The sequence below is a fragment of the Benincasa hispida genome, chromosome 4 (genome assembly GCF_009727055.1).
Source record: "Benincasa hispida cultivar B227 chromosome 4, ASM972705v1, whole genome shotgun sequence".
Lineage (NCBI taxonomy): Eukaryota > Viridiplantae > Streptophyta > Magnoliopsida > Cucurbitales > Cucurbitaceae > Benincasa > Benincasa hispida.
Window position 1 is genome coordinate 12761417 of NC_052352.1, and position 16622 is coordinate 12778038.

The 16622-nt window shown below is 38.1% G+C and overlaps 1 protein-coding gene across 1 annotated transcript; it reads left to right on the forward strand.

Moving 5' to 3' along the window:
• Nucleotides 1–4228: 4228 nt before the first annotated feature.
• On the forward strand, nucleotides 4229–5105 carry LOC120076078. Its single transcript, XM_039029859.1, has 2 exons — nucleotides 4229–4638; nucleotides 4721–5105. Exons 1-2 carry the CDS (start codon nucleotides 4229–4231, stop codon nucleotides 5103–5105), a joined length of 795 nt encoding a protein of 264 aa, XP_038885787.1.
• Nucleotides 5106–16622: the final 11517 nt, after the last annotated feature.

The following is a 16622-nucleotide window of genomic DNA, read 5'->3' on the forward strand; positions in this document are numbered from 1 at the left end:
TATGATTTTAATATTTTTTTATTTTTCTTTCCATTCTTTCTTAATTTTGACATATTTATAAATTAGTTTTTTTTCTTTTTCTTTCTTTTTTTTTTTTAATTTTGAGTTGTTTTTTCATATATAGAAAAATAAGTGAAGTTATTTATAAATATAATATGTTACTGTCTATTAGTGATAAATAGTGATAAACACTGATAAACATCTATCAGTGTTTACCACTAACAAACAGTAACATTTTGCTATATTTGAAAATATTTTTTAGCAGCATTATCATTTAAAATAGTTACCTTTTTATTTTGGTATTATATATATATTTATAAAGAGGTTACATTAAACAGGGACTCAATAGACTTGACTAAGACTGGTTCATCTCGAACACTGAAAGATTGAAGCTGAGGAAGAGAAGACCGATTGCGTGGTGTTAATCCATTGGTTGGGATGATGAGAGTGGATGAGTCATTTACTATTGGGTTCGAAATTTTCATGGACACCAACCCTTGTTCCCTTGTTGTACCGTCTTAGGTAAACATGAGTTGAAGTTGGTATTCTTCCTCAATCTCTGAATCAATAACCTTCCTTTCTTCTTTCTTTTTTGAATACCAGGTCAAGATCCCTGGTTCTTTTCACTGGTCGATCATTTTTGCTTTACCCTCATCAAGCTTCCAGGTTACTTTATCTGTAAAGAATATTTATTTAGAATCCCGATACGTGGTTCTCCCTAGCATCAATCTAGGGCTCCGAAAAATCGAAAAAGGTAAAGTTATATCTTTTTTTGACTAATCGCCCATTCAGAGCCTGAAGTAAAAGCTTTTTTACAAGACTCTTATTCTTCTTTTTCTTCTTCTTGTCTTCCATATCTAGTCCATTTCTCACTCGATGGGAATGATTGTTTAAGGCACTTGCAATAGATGTCGACCTCGATCTTGGAAAGGTATAGTGAGCAAATAATCTATCATGGCGGATCACTCCTTCTAATTGAATAGATGTGTACTCCACTTGTTGGGCTCATGATAACTTGTAGAAATACAAGTTATTGTGGCTCAAAAGTTGGAACAATTAGGGTCTTTAATGATAAAATCTCATCATTTTTAGAAGAAACGCATGAAATTACTCGAACACTATCAAACTCATGCAAAAGAATATTTATTGCTAAAATACTACGACACTAACACATGATATTGCAAGATCTCAACAAGAGGCTAACGCATGATTAAGAAAAGTGTCGCAGGTAAAGTCTAACACATGGGACATGCGTCGGAAGGATTCAACGCAAGGAAGATTCATTGATTCAGGCAGTTCGTGTCAAATCAACACTTGCAAGCATGGGCACTTGCAATGGGCGATGTCTGAAAAACATCTGAGTTTCAGGCGGCTGACCAGGGTATGGAATTTAATGCTGCCCATCATCAAGTTGGAGAAGACCGACGTTTATAAATAGAAGAAATCCCACCGGATGAAAGAGTTAGAAGTTTGAAGTTCTCAACTCTCAGTTTTTAGCTCAGTTTTAGCTTCGTCTTAGTTTTAGATCTTTAGAGCTGTGTTGTGGTGCTGAGAAGAACAAGGAAGAGAACCACCATCATCATCGATCAAGGAGCGGAGGAAGCCAAGCTCGAGAGAGACACTTCTTCCAATTCTTCCACAAGTGGTTGTACACAACTAGAATTGAGCTAAAGAGGACAAGAGATTGTACTCTGTGGCTTGACTCATTTCATTTCATCTTACTTATCGCCTTCATCTTTTCATCTGATTAAGTATTGGTTTTGTAAAGACAATCAGTTTCTTTATAAATTCACATATTTGATCTATCATATTTTTCCATTGTTTATTTCTTGTTTATGTTGGATGCATCTATACTTCATGCAAAATTTCATTTTGAACGCTAAGCTAACTAAATCAATTAGTAAAAGCATCTTTAGCTTAAACTATTTGAGAGAATAAGTAAGCCAACATCAAGTTAGAACACCTAGTACATCTAGAGATAGACGCACTGGTGTTTTATTACATCCTGTGTTTGACGTATACATCCTAGAGATAGGTATTGTATGATATTCGCATTGAGAAGTGTCGAATAGAGTCTAACACATAAACGGAGATAAACAAGTCATCTCATTCGCATCATATTCTTGTTCGTGTACATCCAACTTAGATCGACGCATATCACTTGCATCAAACGCAATATTCTCACGTCCCATTATTCTCTACTCGACCCTTTTGTATCTTCTTGCACACACACACAACACCTTAGTTTAAATAACTCATTTCTCCATACACTCAGGATATCTCTATAAAAATTACAACGCAAGGTCTGCGTGAGCTTTAATCGGAATCCTTGAGTTCGACCCTGGACTTACCAGGAACCTAAGTTGGATTTATACTTGGATCTGATTTAGGAAAACTTGAACGTCAATAGAGGAGTGTTATGCATTCTGTTGCATATCACTAATGCATCAACGCTTTATTAACGTATCAACGTATCAACGCATCAACGCATCATTCATATTTATACTTATTTTTCCAATTATTTTATACAATACACTCCTAAGCTCAAATCACGAAATCAACAAACAAGTTTTTGGCACCGTTGCCGGGGATTCAACAATAAAATTAACCATAAATTTTGCTTGTATCTTTTGTAGGAACATTTCAGCTGAGGGAGTATTACGAGCTAAGTCGAAGCTTGTAAACGTTTATGAGCAGAGAGAGCACTCCTGAACTTGTATACGACCCCGAAGTTGAAAGGACCTTCCGATGAAGAAATCGATCTAATCGTCATCGTAGGTTAAGGCAACAATTTCTTAGACAACAAACTAGGTAACAACAACTGGCGGATGAACAAACAAATCAAAACTTAGCTTAACAGCTAGCCCACGCTATGCAAAATCCTATCATAATGGCAAACAGTAGTACGCGTCCCATGAGGGAGTATGCGTCTCCTGGGTTGTATGATTTCTCACCCAAGATCATATATCCAATGCCAGATGGGACAAGATTTGAGATGAAATCTATGATGTTACAAATGCTCCAAACAGCTGGACAATTTAAGGGTGCTCGGGGAGAAGACCCTCACGCCATAAAATGTTTCCTGGAAACATGCAACTCATTTGTGATTCCTTGAATCACCCCAGAAGCTATCAAGCTATCTTTATTCCCATATTCTTTGCATGACGACGCAAAGCAAATGGTAAGTTCTTTGTTGCTTGTTAAGATCACAACCTGGGAAAATTTGGTGGAGAAATTCATGCAGAAATACTTCCCACCCACCACCAACGTAAGGAGTCGAAGAGAGATCATGAACTTCGAGCAGGAAGAAGCTGAAACCTTGAGTAGGAAGAAGTGTTTTAAGGGATTAGTCAAGAATTTCCCCAATCATGGATTACCGTTAACCATCCAGATGGAGACTTTCTATGGCAAATTAAATAGAGCATCTCAAATGGCAGCCGACGCAACTGCAGCTGGTGGTATCATGGAAAAATCTTATACTAAAGCTAAGGAAATATTGGACCGCATTGCCAAGCATAATATGGAATGGGTGGATGACACTTACGATGCAAGAGCAGAAAGGAAGAGGCGATCTCATAATGTGAATTCTATTGACTCTAACGCAGTAGCCACGCTCTCTACACAAGTGGCTACTATGACAAACCTTTTGTAGAATATGTCACTAGGGAACGCATCAAACCAACAAAAGGTAAATCAGGTAGAAACATTCACACAGCCCATGGTTAGCTATGTGGGCTGTGGAGATCCCCATTCCTACTCTGATTGCCCACAAAATTTGCAATCGGTATGCTTTATTAAAAATAACCCATTTTGAAACACATATAATCCTGAATGGAGGAACCATCCAAATTTCTCTTCGGCAGGTAATCAATAGAAGCCACACCACCCAGGGGTGAACCAGCAGCAAAGGCAAGGACCGCCGCCTGCATTCCAGCCAATACAGCAGCCGCACCAACAATCCTTTAATAGAGGAGGTCATGCGTTGAGTTCAGCATCTCCGCTTGAAAACCTTTTAAAGGAGTATATTGCCCAGAACGACGCATTGCTAAAAAGCCAGGCGTCGTCCATAAAAAACTTGGAGATACAGGTAGGGTAGATTGTGAGTGAGTTGAAGAATCGGCAGCCTGAAGTCTTGTCTTGTAACACGGAAACCCCGGGGAACAACAATGAAAAAGAGCAATGTCATGCAGTGACATTGCGAAGTGGCAAAGCTCTTGAAGAAAGAACCATGAACCCAAGAGCCAATAATCCTTCAAAAGAATTCAACACACGCCCAACGACATTAGAAGATCAAGAAGAAAGGATGCCTGAATCCACAAGCCATTCGGAGCCAAGCACGTCTAATGCAAGAAAACCTGCGGTGCAGCTAAATGCACCATTCCCTAGACGCTTGATGAAGAAGAATGATGAACAACAATTTAAGCGTTTTCTTGAACTCCTGAGGCAACTGCACATCAATATTCCACTTATAGAAGCCTTGGAACAAATGCCAAAATATGTCAATTTTTTAAAGGATATTTTCACAAAGAAAAGAAGAATCAGCAAGACGGAAGTAATTGTGCTAATACAGGAGTGCAATGCGTTAGTCAGCAACAGACTACCCAAGAAACAGAAGAACCCGGGAAGCTTCACAGTCCGGTGCTCAATCGGAGGGTTGGACGTGGACATGCGTTGTGTGATCTGGGAGCAAGCATTAACCTCGTGCCNTGCTCAATCGGAGGGTTGGACGTGGACATGCGTTGTGTGATCTGGGAGCAAGCATTAACCTCGTGCCGCTCTCAATCTTGAAGAAATTGGGAATTGGTGAAGCACAACCCACTTCTGTAACTCTTCAACTCACTGACAAGATGATCAAGTACCCTGAAGGAAAGATTGAAGAAGTTCTGGTAAAAGTTGACAACTTCATATTCCCTGTGGATTTCATCATCCTAGATTATGAAGCAGACAGGGATGTACTAATTATTCTTAGACGACCTTTTCTAGCCATTGGGAAAGTATTAATAGACGTACATAAGGGAGAATTGACCATGCACATAGACAATCAGGAAGTGAGGTTTAATGTGTTAAACTCATTAAAGTTCCCGGTAGTGAAGAATGTCAACTGAACAGAATAGAGTTGTCTAAAGAGGAAGCGACCCAAGTTTGCGAGGTCCTCGCATTGGAAGAAAACATGAAAAAACCCGAGGCGCCAAGTCTGAGTGAGCGGCGGACGGAACCAACACGTCCATCATTAGAGGAACCACCAGATTTAGAGCTGAAACCATTACCTAATCACCTTAAATATGCTTTCCTTAGAACAAACAAAACCTTACCTGTAATTATTTCCGTAAATCTTACCGAGCCTAACGAACATTCTCTTTTGCAGATGTTGCAAAAGCACATGTGTGCAATAGGTTGGACGCTAGCTGACATCTGTGGCATCAGCCCATCTTACTGCATGCATAAAATCAGGCTGGAAGAAGGGAAAACTAGATCGATTGAGCCTCAACGTAGGTTGAATCCCATAATGAAGGAAGTGGTCAAGAAAGAAATCTTAAAGTGATTGGACGCAGGAGTAACCTACCCTATATCTGATAGCAGCTGGTTAAGCCCAGTTCAATGCATCCCCAAGAAAGGGGGAACAACAGTGATAGTCAATAGTAACAATGAGCTTATCCCTTCAAGGACTATCACGGGTTGGCGTATCTGCATGGACTATAAGAAACTCAACGCGACAACCAAGAAGGACCACTTCCCTTTTCCTTTCATTGACCAAATGCTTGATAGACTGGCTGGAAAAGAATTTTATTGTTTCCTTGATGGATACTCTGGCTATAACTAGATTTTAATTGACCTAGAAGATCAGGAAAGAACAACATTCACTTGCCCCTTTGGAACGTTCGAGTTCAGGCGCATGTCTTTTGGACTATGCAACGCACCTGGAACATTCCGCGATGGCAATTTTCTCTGACTTCTTGGAAAAGACCATTGAAGTTTTCATGGACGATTTTTCAATCTTTGGAGACCCATTTCAATCATGCTTAGATAATTGGAGGTCGTCCTCGCTCGATGCAAGGAAACAAATCTTGTGTTGAATTGGGAAAAATGTCACTTTATGGTGATTGAAGGCATTGTTTTGGGCCACAAGGTATCTAAAGCTGGGTTGGAAGTTGACGAGGCCAAGATAGATGTCATAGCTAAACTTCCTCCACCATCAAATGTAAAATCTCTACGAAAATTTCTAGGACATATTGGCTTCTACTGAAGGTTCGTTAAAGGATTTTCTCAAATTGTGCGACCTCTGAGCGCATTATTAGAAGCAAACTTGCCCTACGAATTCAATGACGACTGTTGCGACGCATTTGAAACACTGAAATATGCGTTGACTATAGCTTCGATACTAATAGTACCGGATTGGATGCAACGTTTCATTCTAATGTGCGACGCAAGTGATGTTGCAGTAGGTACCATGTTGGGGCAAAAGAAATGGAATTTGATACACCCCATCTCTTATGCGTCTAAGACATTGAACGACTCTTAGGAACACTACACAACCACGGAGAAAGAAATACTGGTTGTAGTGTTTGGCATCGAAAAGTTTAGATCTTATTTAGTTGGTGTATCAGCAACCATCTATACAGATCACTCAGCCATTAAGTTCCTAATGAGTAAAAAGGACGTGAAACCAAGATAAATAAGATGGGTGTTGCTATTGCAGGAATTTGACATCAATATTCAGGACAGAAAAGGGACTGAGAATCAGGTGGCCGACCACCGGTCCAGATTAGAGAATCAGGAAATACAAGACTAAGAAAATGAAATCAAAGATGCATTTCCTGATGAAAGCTTATTCAAAGTTGAAGGCAGGGAACCTTGCTACGCAGACATAGTTAATTACTTAACTACCAAGCAATTCCCCGAACACTTCAACTCTAAGCAAAAGAAACGGTTGGTACACGACAGCAAATTTTATTTTTGGGATGAACCGTTTCTCTACAAATAAGGTCCCGACTCCATCATGCGCCGATGCGTTCCGGAGGAAGAGACACAATGCATCCTGACTAAGTGTCATGACTCTCCTTACGGAGGGCATTTTTGGAGGGTAAAAGAACCGTTAACAAAGATTCTCAAAAGCGGATACTTCTGGCCTACCCTCTTCAAAGATGCAAGGGAGTATGTTCGCAAGTGTGACCCCTTGCCAACGCACCGGAAATATGCCTCATCAAGGGACGCAATGCCTCTGAACAATATTCTTGAAGTTGAATTATTTGACGTCTGGGGTATTGATTTTATGGGACCTTTTCCCCTGTCCTGCGGTCAACAATATATCCTGCTTGCAGTAGATTACGTATCAAAGTGGGTGGAAGCAGTAGCTTGTGCCATAAATGATGCGTCGACTGTTTCTAAGTTTCATACCAGGAACATTTTCACACGCTTTGGAACACCAAGAGCCCTGGTAAGTGACGAAGTTACACATTTCATTAACCGCATCATTTCAAAATCGCTTGCCAAATATAATGTCAGGCACAAGATCGCTACCGCATACCACCCACAAACCAACGGTTAAGCTGAGGTATCAAATCGGGAAATAAAATCAATACTGGAAAATATTGTCAACGCATTGTGGAAAGACTAGGCACAGAGGTTGGATGAAGCACTCTAGGCCTACAAGACTACCTACAAGGTTCCCATAGGTATGTCTCCATACTTCTTAGGATTCGGAAAAGCTTGTCACTTACCCTTAGAGTTGGAGCACAAAGATTTCTGGGCAGTAAAGAAGCTGAATTTAAACTTGGACGCCGTGGGCGATCAACGCAAACTGCAGCTCAATAAGCTTGAGGAATGGTGGTTAAACACATGCGAGAACAACAAGCTCTACAAGGAGAAGGCCAAACGTTGGCACGACCAACGCATTAGTAAGAAAGAGTTTGTTGTTGGCCAAAAAGTTTTATTATTCAATTCACAATTGCGTTTGTTCCCAGAAAAATTAAATTCAAGGTGGTCAGGATCATTCATTATCAAAATAATCTTTCCCCACAGAGTAGTAGAGTTGGTGCGGGAGGATGGCAAAAATACGTTCAACGTAAATGGGCAAAGATTGAAACCTTACTTCGAAGATGGTGTAAAACGAAAAATGTCATCCCTCGTATTACGTGAAGCCAACTGAGGCTTGCATCAAAGCATCCCTACGTTCACATCGACACATATTCCAGGGACGCTTCTTCTATCTTCATTCCTTTTGCATTATGTATTTTATCACTGCATTTGAGTTTACTCTGTTTGCTTGTCTATGCGTTTTAAGTTGATTGATGAATGATATTGCTTTCTTAGTTAAGAGATTTATTTTTTTTAAATAATAAATATAAAAAAAATTTGTGTACAATCGGAAGAAGCTTAGGTTGGGAATAAAACTGGCGCGTTGTACTTAAGCCAACGCATAGCCCAAATCGAAAGGACGCATCTCGAAAACGCAAAACACTCGAGTGTTTGGAAGCCCTAGGCATGTCCTTTCATCTTCTTAATAAATGCGGACGTTAGGCCTACCTGACGTTACCACTCTCTCTCCCCAAACCTATAAACGTGCAACCCTTCGTTTCTCTCTTCTTCCATCTTCTTCAAAGTATTCTTCGGGAAAAAAAAACTAGCACCCGAATCCTTCACCATCGCTCGATCAAGCCTATTACTTCGGTCATCCTTCAGCAGCAATGTCTTCAGCATTTGACAGCCAAAACTAATCAATGAGCTACGGAGGCATGTCGCTGGTAAGCTCTTTCTCATCTTCGTCTGCTTCAATGTCGCCTCCTCCAAACCCTCGCCGAACTTCAAAAACCCCCCGTTTTGACCAAGCTTTTGCACGGCAGGCCTTCTTCTACTTCTCAGTGACCATCTCAGTCAAAACCCATCAAAACCACCACAAACCCTTCCTCTAAAACCCACAAAAAACCCAAAACCATCTCAAAACCAAAACTCAAAACTCCCATAAAACCGAGGCAGCAACGCCCTTCTTCCTCTGTGGCTGCCAAGAAACCCTACACTAAGCCCGCCTCACCACCGTTCATTCCAAATATTACTCCGGTGGGTGCAACGCATGACCTTATCCCCGCTCATCTCCACAACACACTATCGCCTGCTGTGCGTCCACCTCCACCATTATCCATCCAACCTTTAGCCACCATTTACCCGATTGAAGCAGAAGAAGCCAGCCAACCCCTTCCACCGCGTTCACCAATTATCATTTCATCTCCAGGGTCGTCGCATACCCCATCCGACACCCCACCAATCACTCCACCGAGGCCCAGCTCTGATATTCCTGCGTCAGAGCGAAACATCGAGGAACTCGCGGAATTAGCTCAGAGAGATGAGCAAGAAGTCTTCGGAGCAATCTTGGCAAGTTTGAATCAGGGCCAAGAAGAGGAACAAGTGATGCGTCCTGACCCAAACAACGCATCACTTGAAATCGATGAAGTGGAGCGCTATGCGATGATGCTTGAAGTTGAGTTGGAAGAAGAAGAAGAAAAAGATGAAGGAAGGGAAATTGGCCCGGATGCGTCGCAACCTCGTCAATCTGACGCAAATGAAGGGTCATCAAAAGCAAAGAGAGTGATGAGAAAAAGAAAATTGATTTTGGAGGATGAAGAAGAGCAGTCTGCATCTGGTCCTGAGGGTGCAACGCATAAAAGCTGCTCAAGGCAAATAGCGTTAGAGAAGGAATTGGAACAACATCAACTCGCAAGGCAGGGGCGAAGGAAGTCAGCTCTCGAAAGAGAATTGGAAAATGAATTAAGGGAGCTAGCGTGGGAAGCCAAAGCACATGAGGCGGGCAAGCTCAAGGTAACCGACGCGTTACCTAAAAGGACCATAGGGAGGAAGCGCTAGTTTAGTGACAGTCTTACCAAGAAGGGCTTCTTCCTCGAATGCAACCCATTGCCGGCATATATAACTGAAACTGTGGAAACAATGGGCTGGGGTCAGCTATGCGTTGGGCATACAAGAATTTGGCCCAACCTTGTCCGCCAATTTTACAGTAATGAGTTTGATATGGAGAGAAGTACGACATTCATTGATGGCGTTTTGGTGTGCTTCTCAGCTGATAAGATTAATGAAGTATTCAATATCATAAGTAACCCGAACGCAGAGAGCAATCGCATCTTGGAACATCCGACTCCGAGCCAAGTAGAAGATGCATTAAGAGTAGTGGCCAAACCTAGAAGCAAATGGCAAACATCAAGAACTAGAGTAAAAATCTTAGCTTCCAAGAACCTGAAACCAGATGCGAACTTGTGGTATTATTTGATTAAGAAAAGTATCATGCCTACAACACATGATGAGACATTGTCAAGAGAACGCGTCCTGGCCACTTACTGTATCATGCAGCTCATTCCTCTAGATGTAGGGAGGATAATAAGGGACCAGATCAAAGCCATTAAAGCCAAACCACGAGGACAACTTTATTTCCCTTGGCTGATCTGCGCGTTGTGTAAACGCGAGGGCATCCCTCTTGGGGGTGATTATGAGGCAATCGATGGTCTGATAAATATAAAGCAGATCAGGCGTCTACTTCACGGTTCGCTGCACCAGCCTGCCCTACCTCGCAAAGACGCGGCAGCCAGACCTCGATCCTTCAAATGCGCCCCCAAAAGAAGACGCATCCGGGTGATTTAACACAGTGATGAAGCTCGAATAATGAAGATTATGAAGCGGAGCATGCATTTACTGATGAAGAACCGATGTCAGCCCTAAACATCTCTATCCTAAACTCACCATTGGCCCCGCAAGAAGGGAGTCTTGATCTAACGCACCAAGAGCCTACCGATGTAGATCAAGAAATCCTTAGCCCCCTTCCTTCACCCTTACCAACTCCAATTACATATTTTGTGTCACCTCCAGTCATTTTTGAACCAAATGGGTTAAGGTCAAGTAACGCAGGAAATATTGAAGACCCAGTTGGAAGAACTGGAGAGCCAGTACTGCCACAACAACGCACTGATATTGACGAGTTGAAAACTTTCATTAGTGATCAACTTAGACCACTAGCCGCATCCATTGAAAGTCTTCAACAACAAAGTAGGGTTCTAAGGGATTACTTACGGCAGCAAACAAAAAGAATGCAAGACTAGTTTATCTACACAACGGAGTATATTAATCAAGTCTTGATCGGAATGTTTGCCCTACCACCGCTACCTGTTCACCTTAGGAACCCTCTGCGATTTATGGATGAAGACCCTGCAGAAGAACGCAGGGATGACGTGCCAGCACAATAAGTTTTGGGGTGTTGGTTACTTTGTACTTTGTTTTATTTGTTAATCTTTTGTATTTGTTTGCTTATTTTGTTTATTCCATTAGTTATCCAATGAAAATGAATGAAATTTCTATCATTTTTTTTATCCTTGCGTTTGTCCTTAGCATACTTTTCTTTGTTCTTTAGCTATTTTTCTAGTCTTGTGCGTTGCTTTACCTCAATGATATTAGCAATATGAAATTTATAAGTACAGAGTAGGTGTTAGGAAAATCAACAAAACCTGAACTTTTCTAAAAAGACTATATGTTTTCTTTCCAACGTATACAAACTTTAAATCAAAACTCCTTTCGAAACTCTCAAAGCCTTTTCGAAATCTTGTTTCTCTTTTAGCCATGAGGATTTAGCTGATCTCCAATTTTGGGGATGAGGGAAATCTGAGTTAAGACGCATTAATCGAGTACATCAAAAAGAAAGGAAACAAAATAGAAAATTGTTAAACGCAACTCCTATGCCATTACTCTAAAAGAAAAACCTCAAAGAGTTATGAGTTAAAAAGTTGGAACAGGCACTTAGTCGTAGTTGGATGCTCGCATGACACCCATGGGGGCAAGCCAAAATGAAGTTAAGTCTCCTAGACTAATGCGTCCCAAAAATTTTCTATCTAGTTTAAAGAAGTTGTATCTTGAAACGCATGAATGCTAGATATGAGTTTAGTCGTGAAGGGCTCTCACCCGTAGTTGGATGCTCACATGACACCCGTTGGGGTAAGCCAAAACGAAAGTGGGACACTTGGAACAATGCATGGGTAATCGAAAATTTATACTTTTTCTTTTTAATCGGCATCTATTTTAAAAAAAAAGCATCTAACGCATTGCTGGTTTAGAAAAAACTGGAATGTTTTGAGAAACGAAAGGAATTGTTGACGAAAAGCTTGCTGCACCTGAAATAAAACATTATTCCTTTTAGAAAAGAATCAACCTGCGTTACATTTTCCAAACTCCAGTCTCAAGCTTATAAGTGAATATGATGAGAGGTGAACACTGCACACTAAAGACAAGGGAGATAACAAAGAATTATTTATGGAATGATTGAGGACAAGCATTGTTCAAATTTGGGGGTGTGATAACTTATAGAAATACAAGTTATTGTGGCTCAAAAGTTGGAACAATTAGGGTCTTTAATGATAAAATCTCATCATTTTTAGAAGGAATGCATGGAATTACTCGAACACTATCAAACTCATGCAAAAGAATGTTTATTGCTAAAACACTGCGGCACTAACGCATGATATTGCAGGATCTCAACAAGAGGCTAATGCATGATTAAGAAAAGTGTCGTAGGCAAAGTCTAACGCATGGGGCATGCGTCGGAGGGATTCTACATAGGAAGATTCATTGATTTAGGCTATTTGTGTCAAATCACCACTTGCAAGCATGGGCACCTGCAGTGGGTGGCGTTTGAAAAGCATCTGAGTGTCAGGTGGCTGACTAGGGTATGGAATTTAATGTTGCCCATCATTAAGTTAAAGAAGACCAACGCCTATAAATAAAAGAAATCCCACCAGATGAAAGGGTTCGAACTTCGAAGTTCTCAACTCTCAGTTTTTAGTCTCAGTTTTAGCTTAGTCTTAGTTTTAGAGCTTTAGAGCTGTGTTGTGGTGCCGAGAAGAACAAGAGGGAAGAGAACCACCATCATCGCCGATCAAGGAGTGGAGGAAGCCGAGCTCGAGAGACACACTTCTTCCAATTCTTCCACAAGTGGTTGTACGCAACTAGAATTGAGCCAAAGAGAATAAGAGATTGTACTCTGCGGCTTGATTCATTTCATTTCATCTTACTTATCGCTTTCATCTCTTCATCTGATTAAGTATTGGTTTTGTAAAGACAATCAGTTTCTTTATAAATTCACATATTTGATCTATCATACTTTGCCATTGTTTATTTCTTGTTTATGTTGGATGCATCTATACTTCATGCAAAATTTCATTTTAAACGCTTAAGCCAACTAAATTAATTGGTAAAAGCATCTTTAGCATCCTGTGTTTGACGCATACATCCTAGAGATAGGTATTGTATGATATTCGCATTGAGAAGTGTCGAATAGAGTCTAACGCATAAATGGAGATAAACAAGTCATCTCATTCGCATCATATTCTTGTTCGTGTACATCTAACTTAGATCGACGCATATCACTTGCATCAAATGCCATTTTCACACGACCCATCATTCTCTACTCGACCCTTTTGTATCTTCTTGCACACACACACAACACCTTAGTGTAAATAACTCATTTCTCCATACACTTAGGATATCCCTACAACAGTACAACGCAAGGTCTGAGTTAGCTTTAATATGAATCCCTGAGTTCGACCCTGGACTTACCAAGAACCTAAGTTGGATTTATACTTGGATCTGATTTAGGAAAACTTGAACACCAATAGAGGAGTGTCATACGTCCTGTTGCACATCACTAACACATCAACACGTTATCAACGTATCAACACATCAACGCATCAATGCACCATTCATATTTATACTTATTTTTCCAATTATTTTATACAATACACTCGTAAGCTCGAATCATGAAATCAACAAACAACTCATCAACCCATGTTTGAGTTGCCTATCAAATGTCCGAAAAGGGAGGGTCATAGCGCTCTTTTGCAATGATAGGATAAGAAAGGTCTAGAATGCCTGAAAGCAAGTTCGGAAGGAATGCATGCATGGGGATTGTATAAAGTTTTTTGTTAGGAATGTAGCACAGGTGTCAACAATCCAAGTGCTAGTAGAATAGGAAGAAAAGGGAACTTTGCCTACGAAGTGAACCATTGAATAAGACTTGAGTTAAGAAAGAAAGTCTTAGTATGAGCTGGTACTGTTCTTTTTTTATGGTTGAAAAGTAAGAAACTAAATCCCAGGTAAGAAAGTAAGAAAAGTCCTTGCTCAAGTCAATCCCCTTGCTCTCAGCTCGTAGGAATTGCTTTTATTACTAACTAGTTTTGGTTGGTGAGTCTCTTGCCTTCCTCTTAACTATGCAAGTTTTTTTTAGCTGCGGAATCTGTAATAGGGGGTTTACAGGGCATTCTAATGTCAAACCTGCAAACCTTTAACTAGCAATGATTTTCGCTTTAATAAGTTCAATCTGAATATGCCATTTTCCTTTGAATAAAAGAAAAAAGTCAGAGTAAGAGTCCCTTGCTTTTCTAATCTCACTAATTTTACTATATTTATAGAGTTGTTTAAATTTTAAATTTTTAGTTTTCTAATATTTACATTTATATTATTTTAATTTCTCATTATGTATATTTAAATACTTTTTAATTTTTAATTTTAAATATTAAATTTAGCAATAGATATATTATATATTATATTAAATTTAAATTTAAATAGTTCATAAATTTGAAACAGATTATTGAGCCTACTAGTTTGAGGTAGAAGGGAGTATTGTGCCAGCCTATCAAAATATCAAGTTTTCTCTATGTTTGACTATTTAAAATATTTTTAAGTATAGAAAAATGTCACCGTCTATTAGTGATAGACTGTGATAGATATCTATCAGTGGGCGATAGTCATCTATCAGCGGTCTATCACTAATAAATAGTAACATTATGCTATATTTGTAAATAAGTTAATTTATTTTTCTTTATCTGAAATTAACCCTTTATTATTTCTTTTTTTATTTTACGATCAAAGTTCATTTTTTTATTAATATTTGAAACTCAATTATTAAAATATAAATGAAATTAAGAAAATGCTAGAGTTGTTTCTCATATTTGATGCTAGAGTTGTTTCTCATATTTGACCTTATTTTTATAAACATTTCTTAAAATTTAGAAACAAAAAGTAGAAATGGTTATAAAACAAGTAAGTTTCTTAGAAACATAAACAGGAAATGAGAACGTGATCAAACAGACATTTAATTTTTTAAAACTAAAAACTAAAAATAAAATGGTTATCAAATGAAACATACATTTTTATTTTTCAAAATTTTGTGGTTTTTAAAAATATTGATAAAAACTAAATAACTGAACAAATAAAATTATATGATGAAAGTAATGTTTATGAGATTAATTTTTAAAAATAAAAAACGAAAAATCTTGATAGTTATCAAATAAGACTATTTTAGTTTTTAGAGAAGATGACTTGCCCAATTTGGTGCTTAGTTTGGTTATGTGTGATCGTTCTTTATTATATTATTTTAAAATTAATATGTGAAGTGATGATTCACACTTCTAATATTTTTAATTAAATAAAATTAATATGTGAAGTGATGATTCAAATCTCTAATATTTTTAATTAAAGTTATAATGTACTAATTAGTTGAACTTATGACGAAGAGTTACTTTTATTTAATTGTAATAAAATAAAGTCGTTGATATATATTTATGCAATTTATACAGTTATAATCGACGTATCGTTAGTGGTCATTATGGCTAAGAACTATGATAAATTGAATGGAGATGTGGACTAAGATAACTTTTTTAACCTATCATTTGGGTTTCGATGTGGGCTAAAGTATTATAAATTAATTCAAGTACAAATATCCAAACTAATTAATTATTTAATAAAATTAGGTTGAAAATATTATTTTGGTTCATATCATTTGGATTATTCCCATTGTTAGTAGCATCTCATTTATAAATTGTAGGAATATATTTATGAAATATTTTTTGTTGCACCAAAGCTATTATTATTTAACTAATTTTGATAGAATTTTACTTCAAATGATTAAATTAAAGATTTATTAAAAATAATATAATTAAAATTGGATAATTGAAAATATATACAATAAAATATTATGAAATAAAAAATATAGAAACCAAATTAATATTTTAACCATAGAATTTTGATCAAGATACAATTAAAATGGTCTAAAAGAATAATGGGAGTAAACATCATAAATAGAGTGTCTTTTTAAGGATATTTTCAAATATAGGAGAATGATCATTTTTCTTGTAGTGTGAGCACACTTATTTATAAATATAGCAAAATATCACTGTTTATCATAGAGTAATAGACACTGATAGATGCTAAAAAAGCTAATAGATGTCTACCAGCATCCATCACTATTTATCACTAATAGACAATTACGTTTTGTTACATTATTTTCAGTAGTTTTATCATTTAAAACAATTACCCCATTTTCTTAAGGCTCCAAACAATAATAAATAATGAGTTGTTTGGGACGCTGAGTTGAGATAAGATATATGGAGTTTATATGTAGTGGAGTTCATATGTCTGTGTTTGGAGAGTAAAGTTATTTGGTATGAGTTCATATGTCTGTGTTTGGAGTGTAGAGTTGAGTTCATATGTCTGCGATATTCGATGCAGTTTTTTAAACTCTAAATAATATGCTTTTATAATTACTATTTTTGTTTTAAAACTTTTTTATTTGATAATTCTAC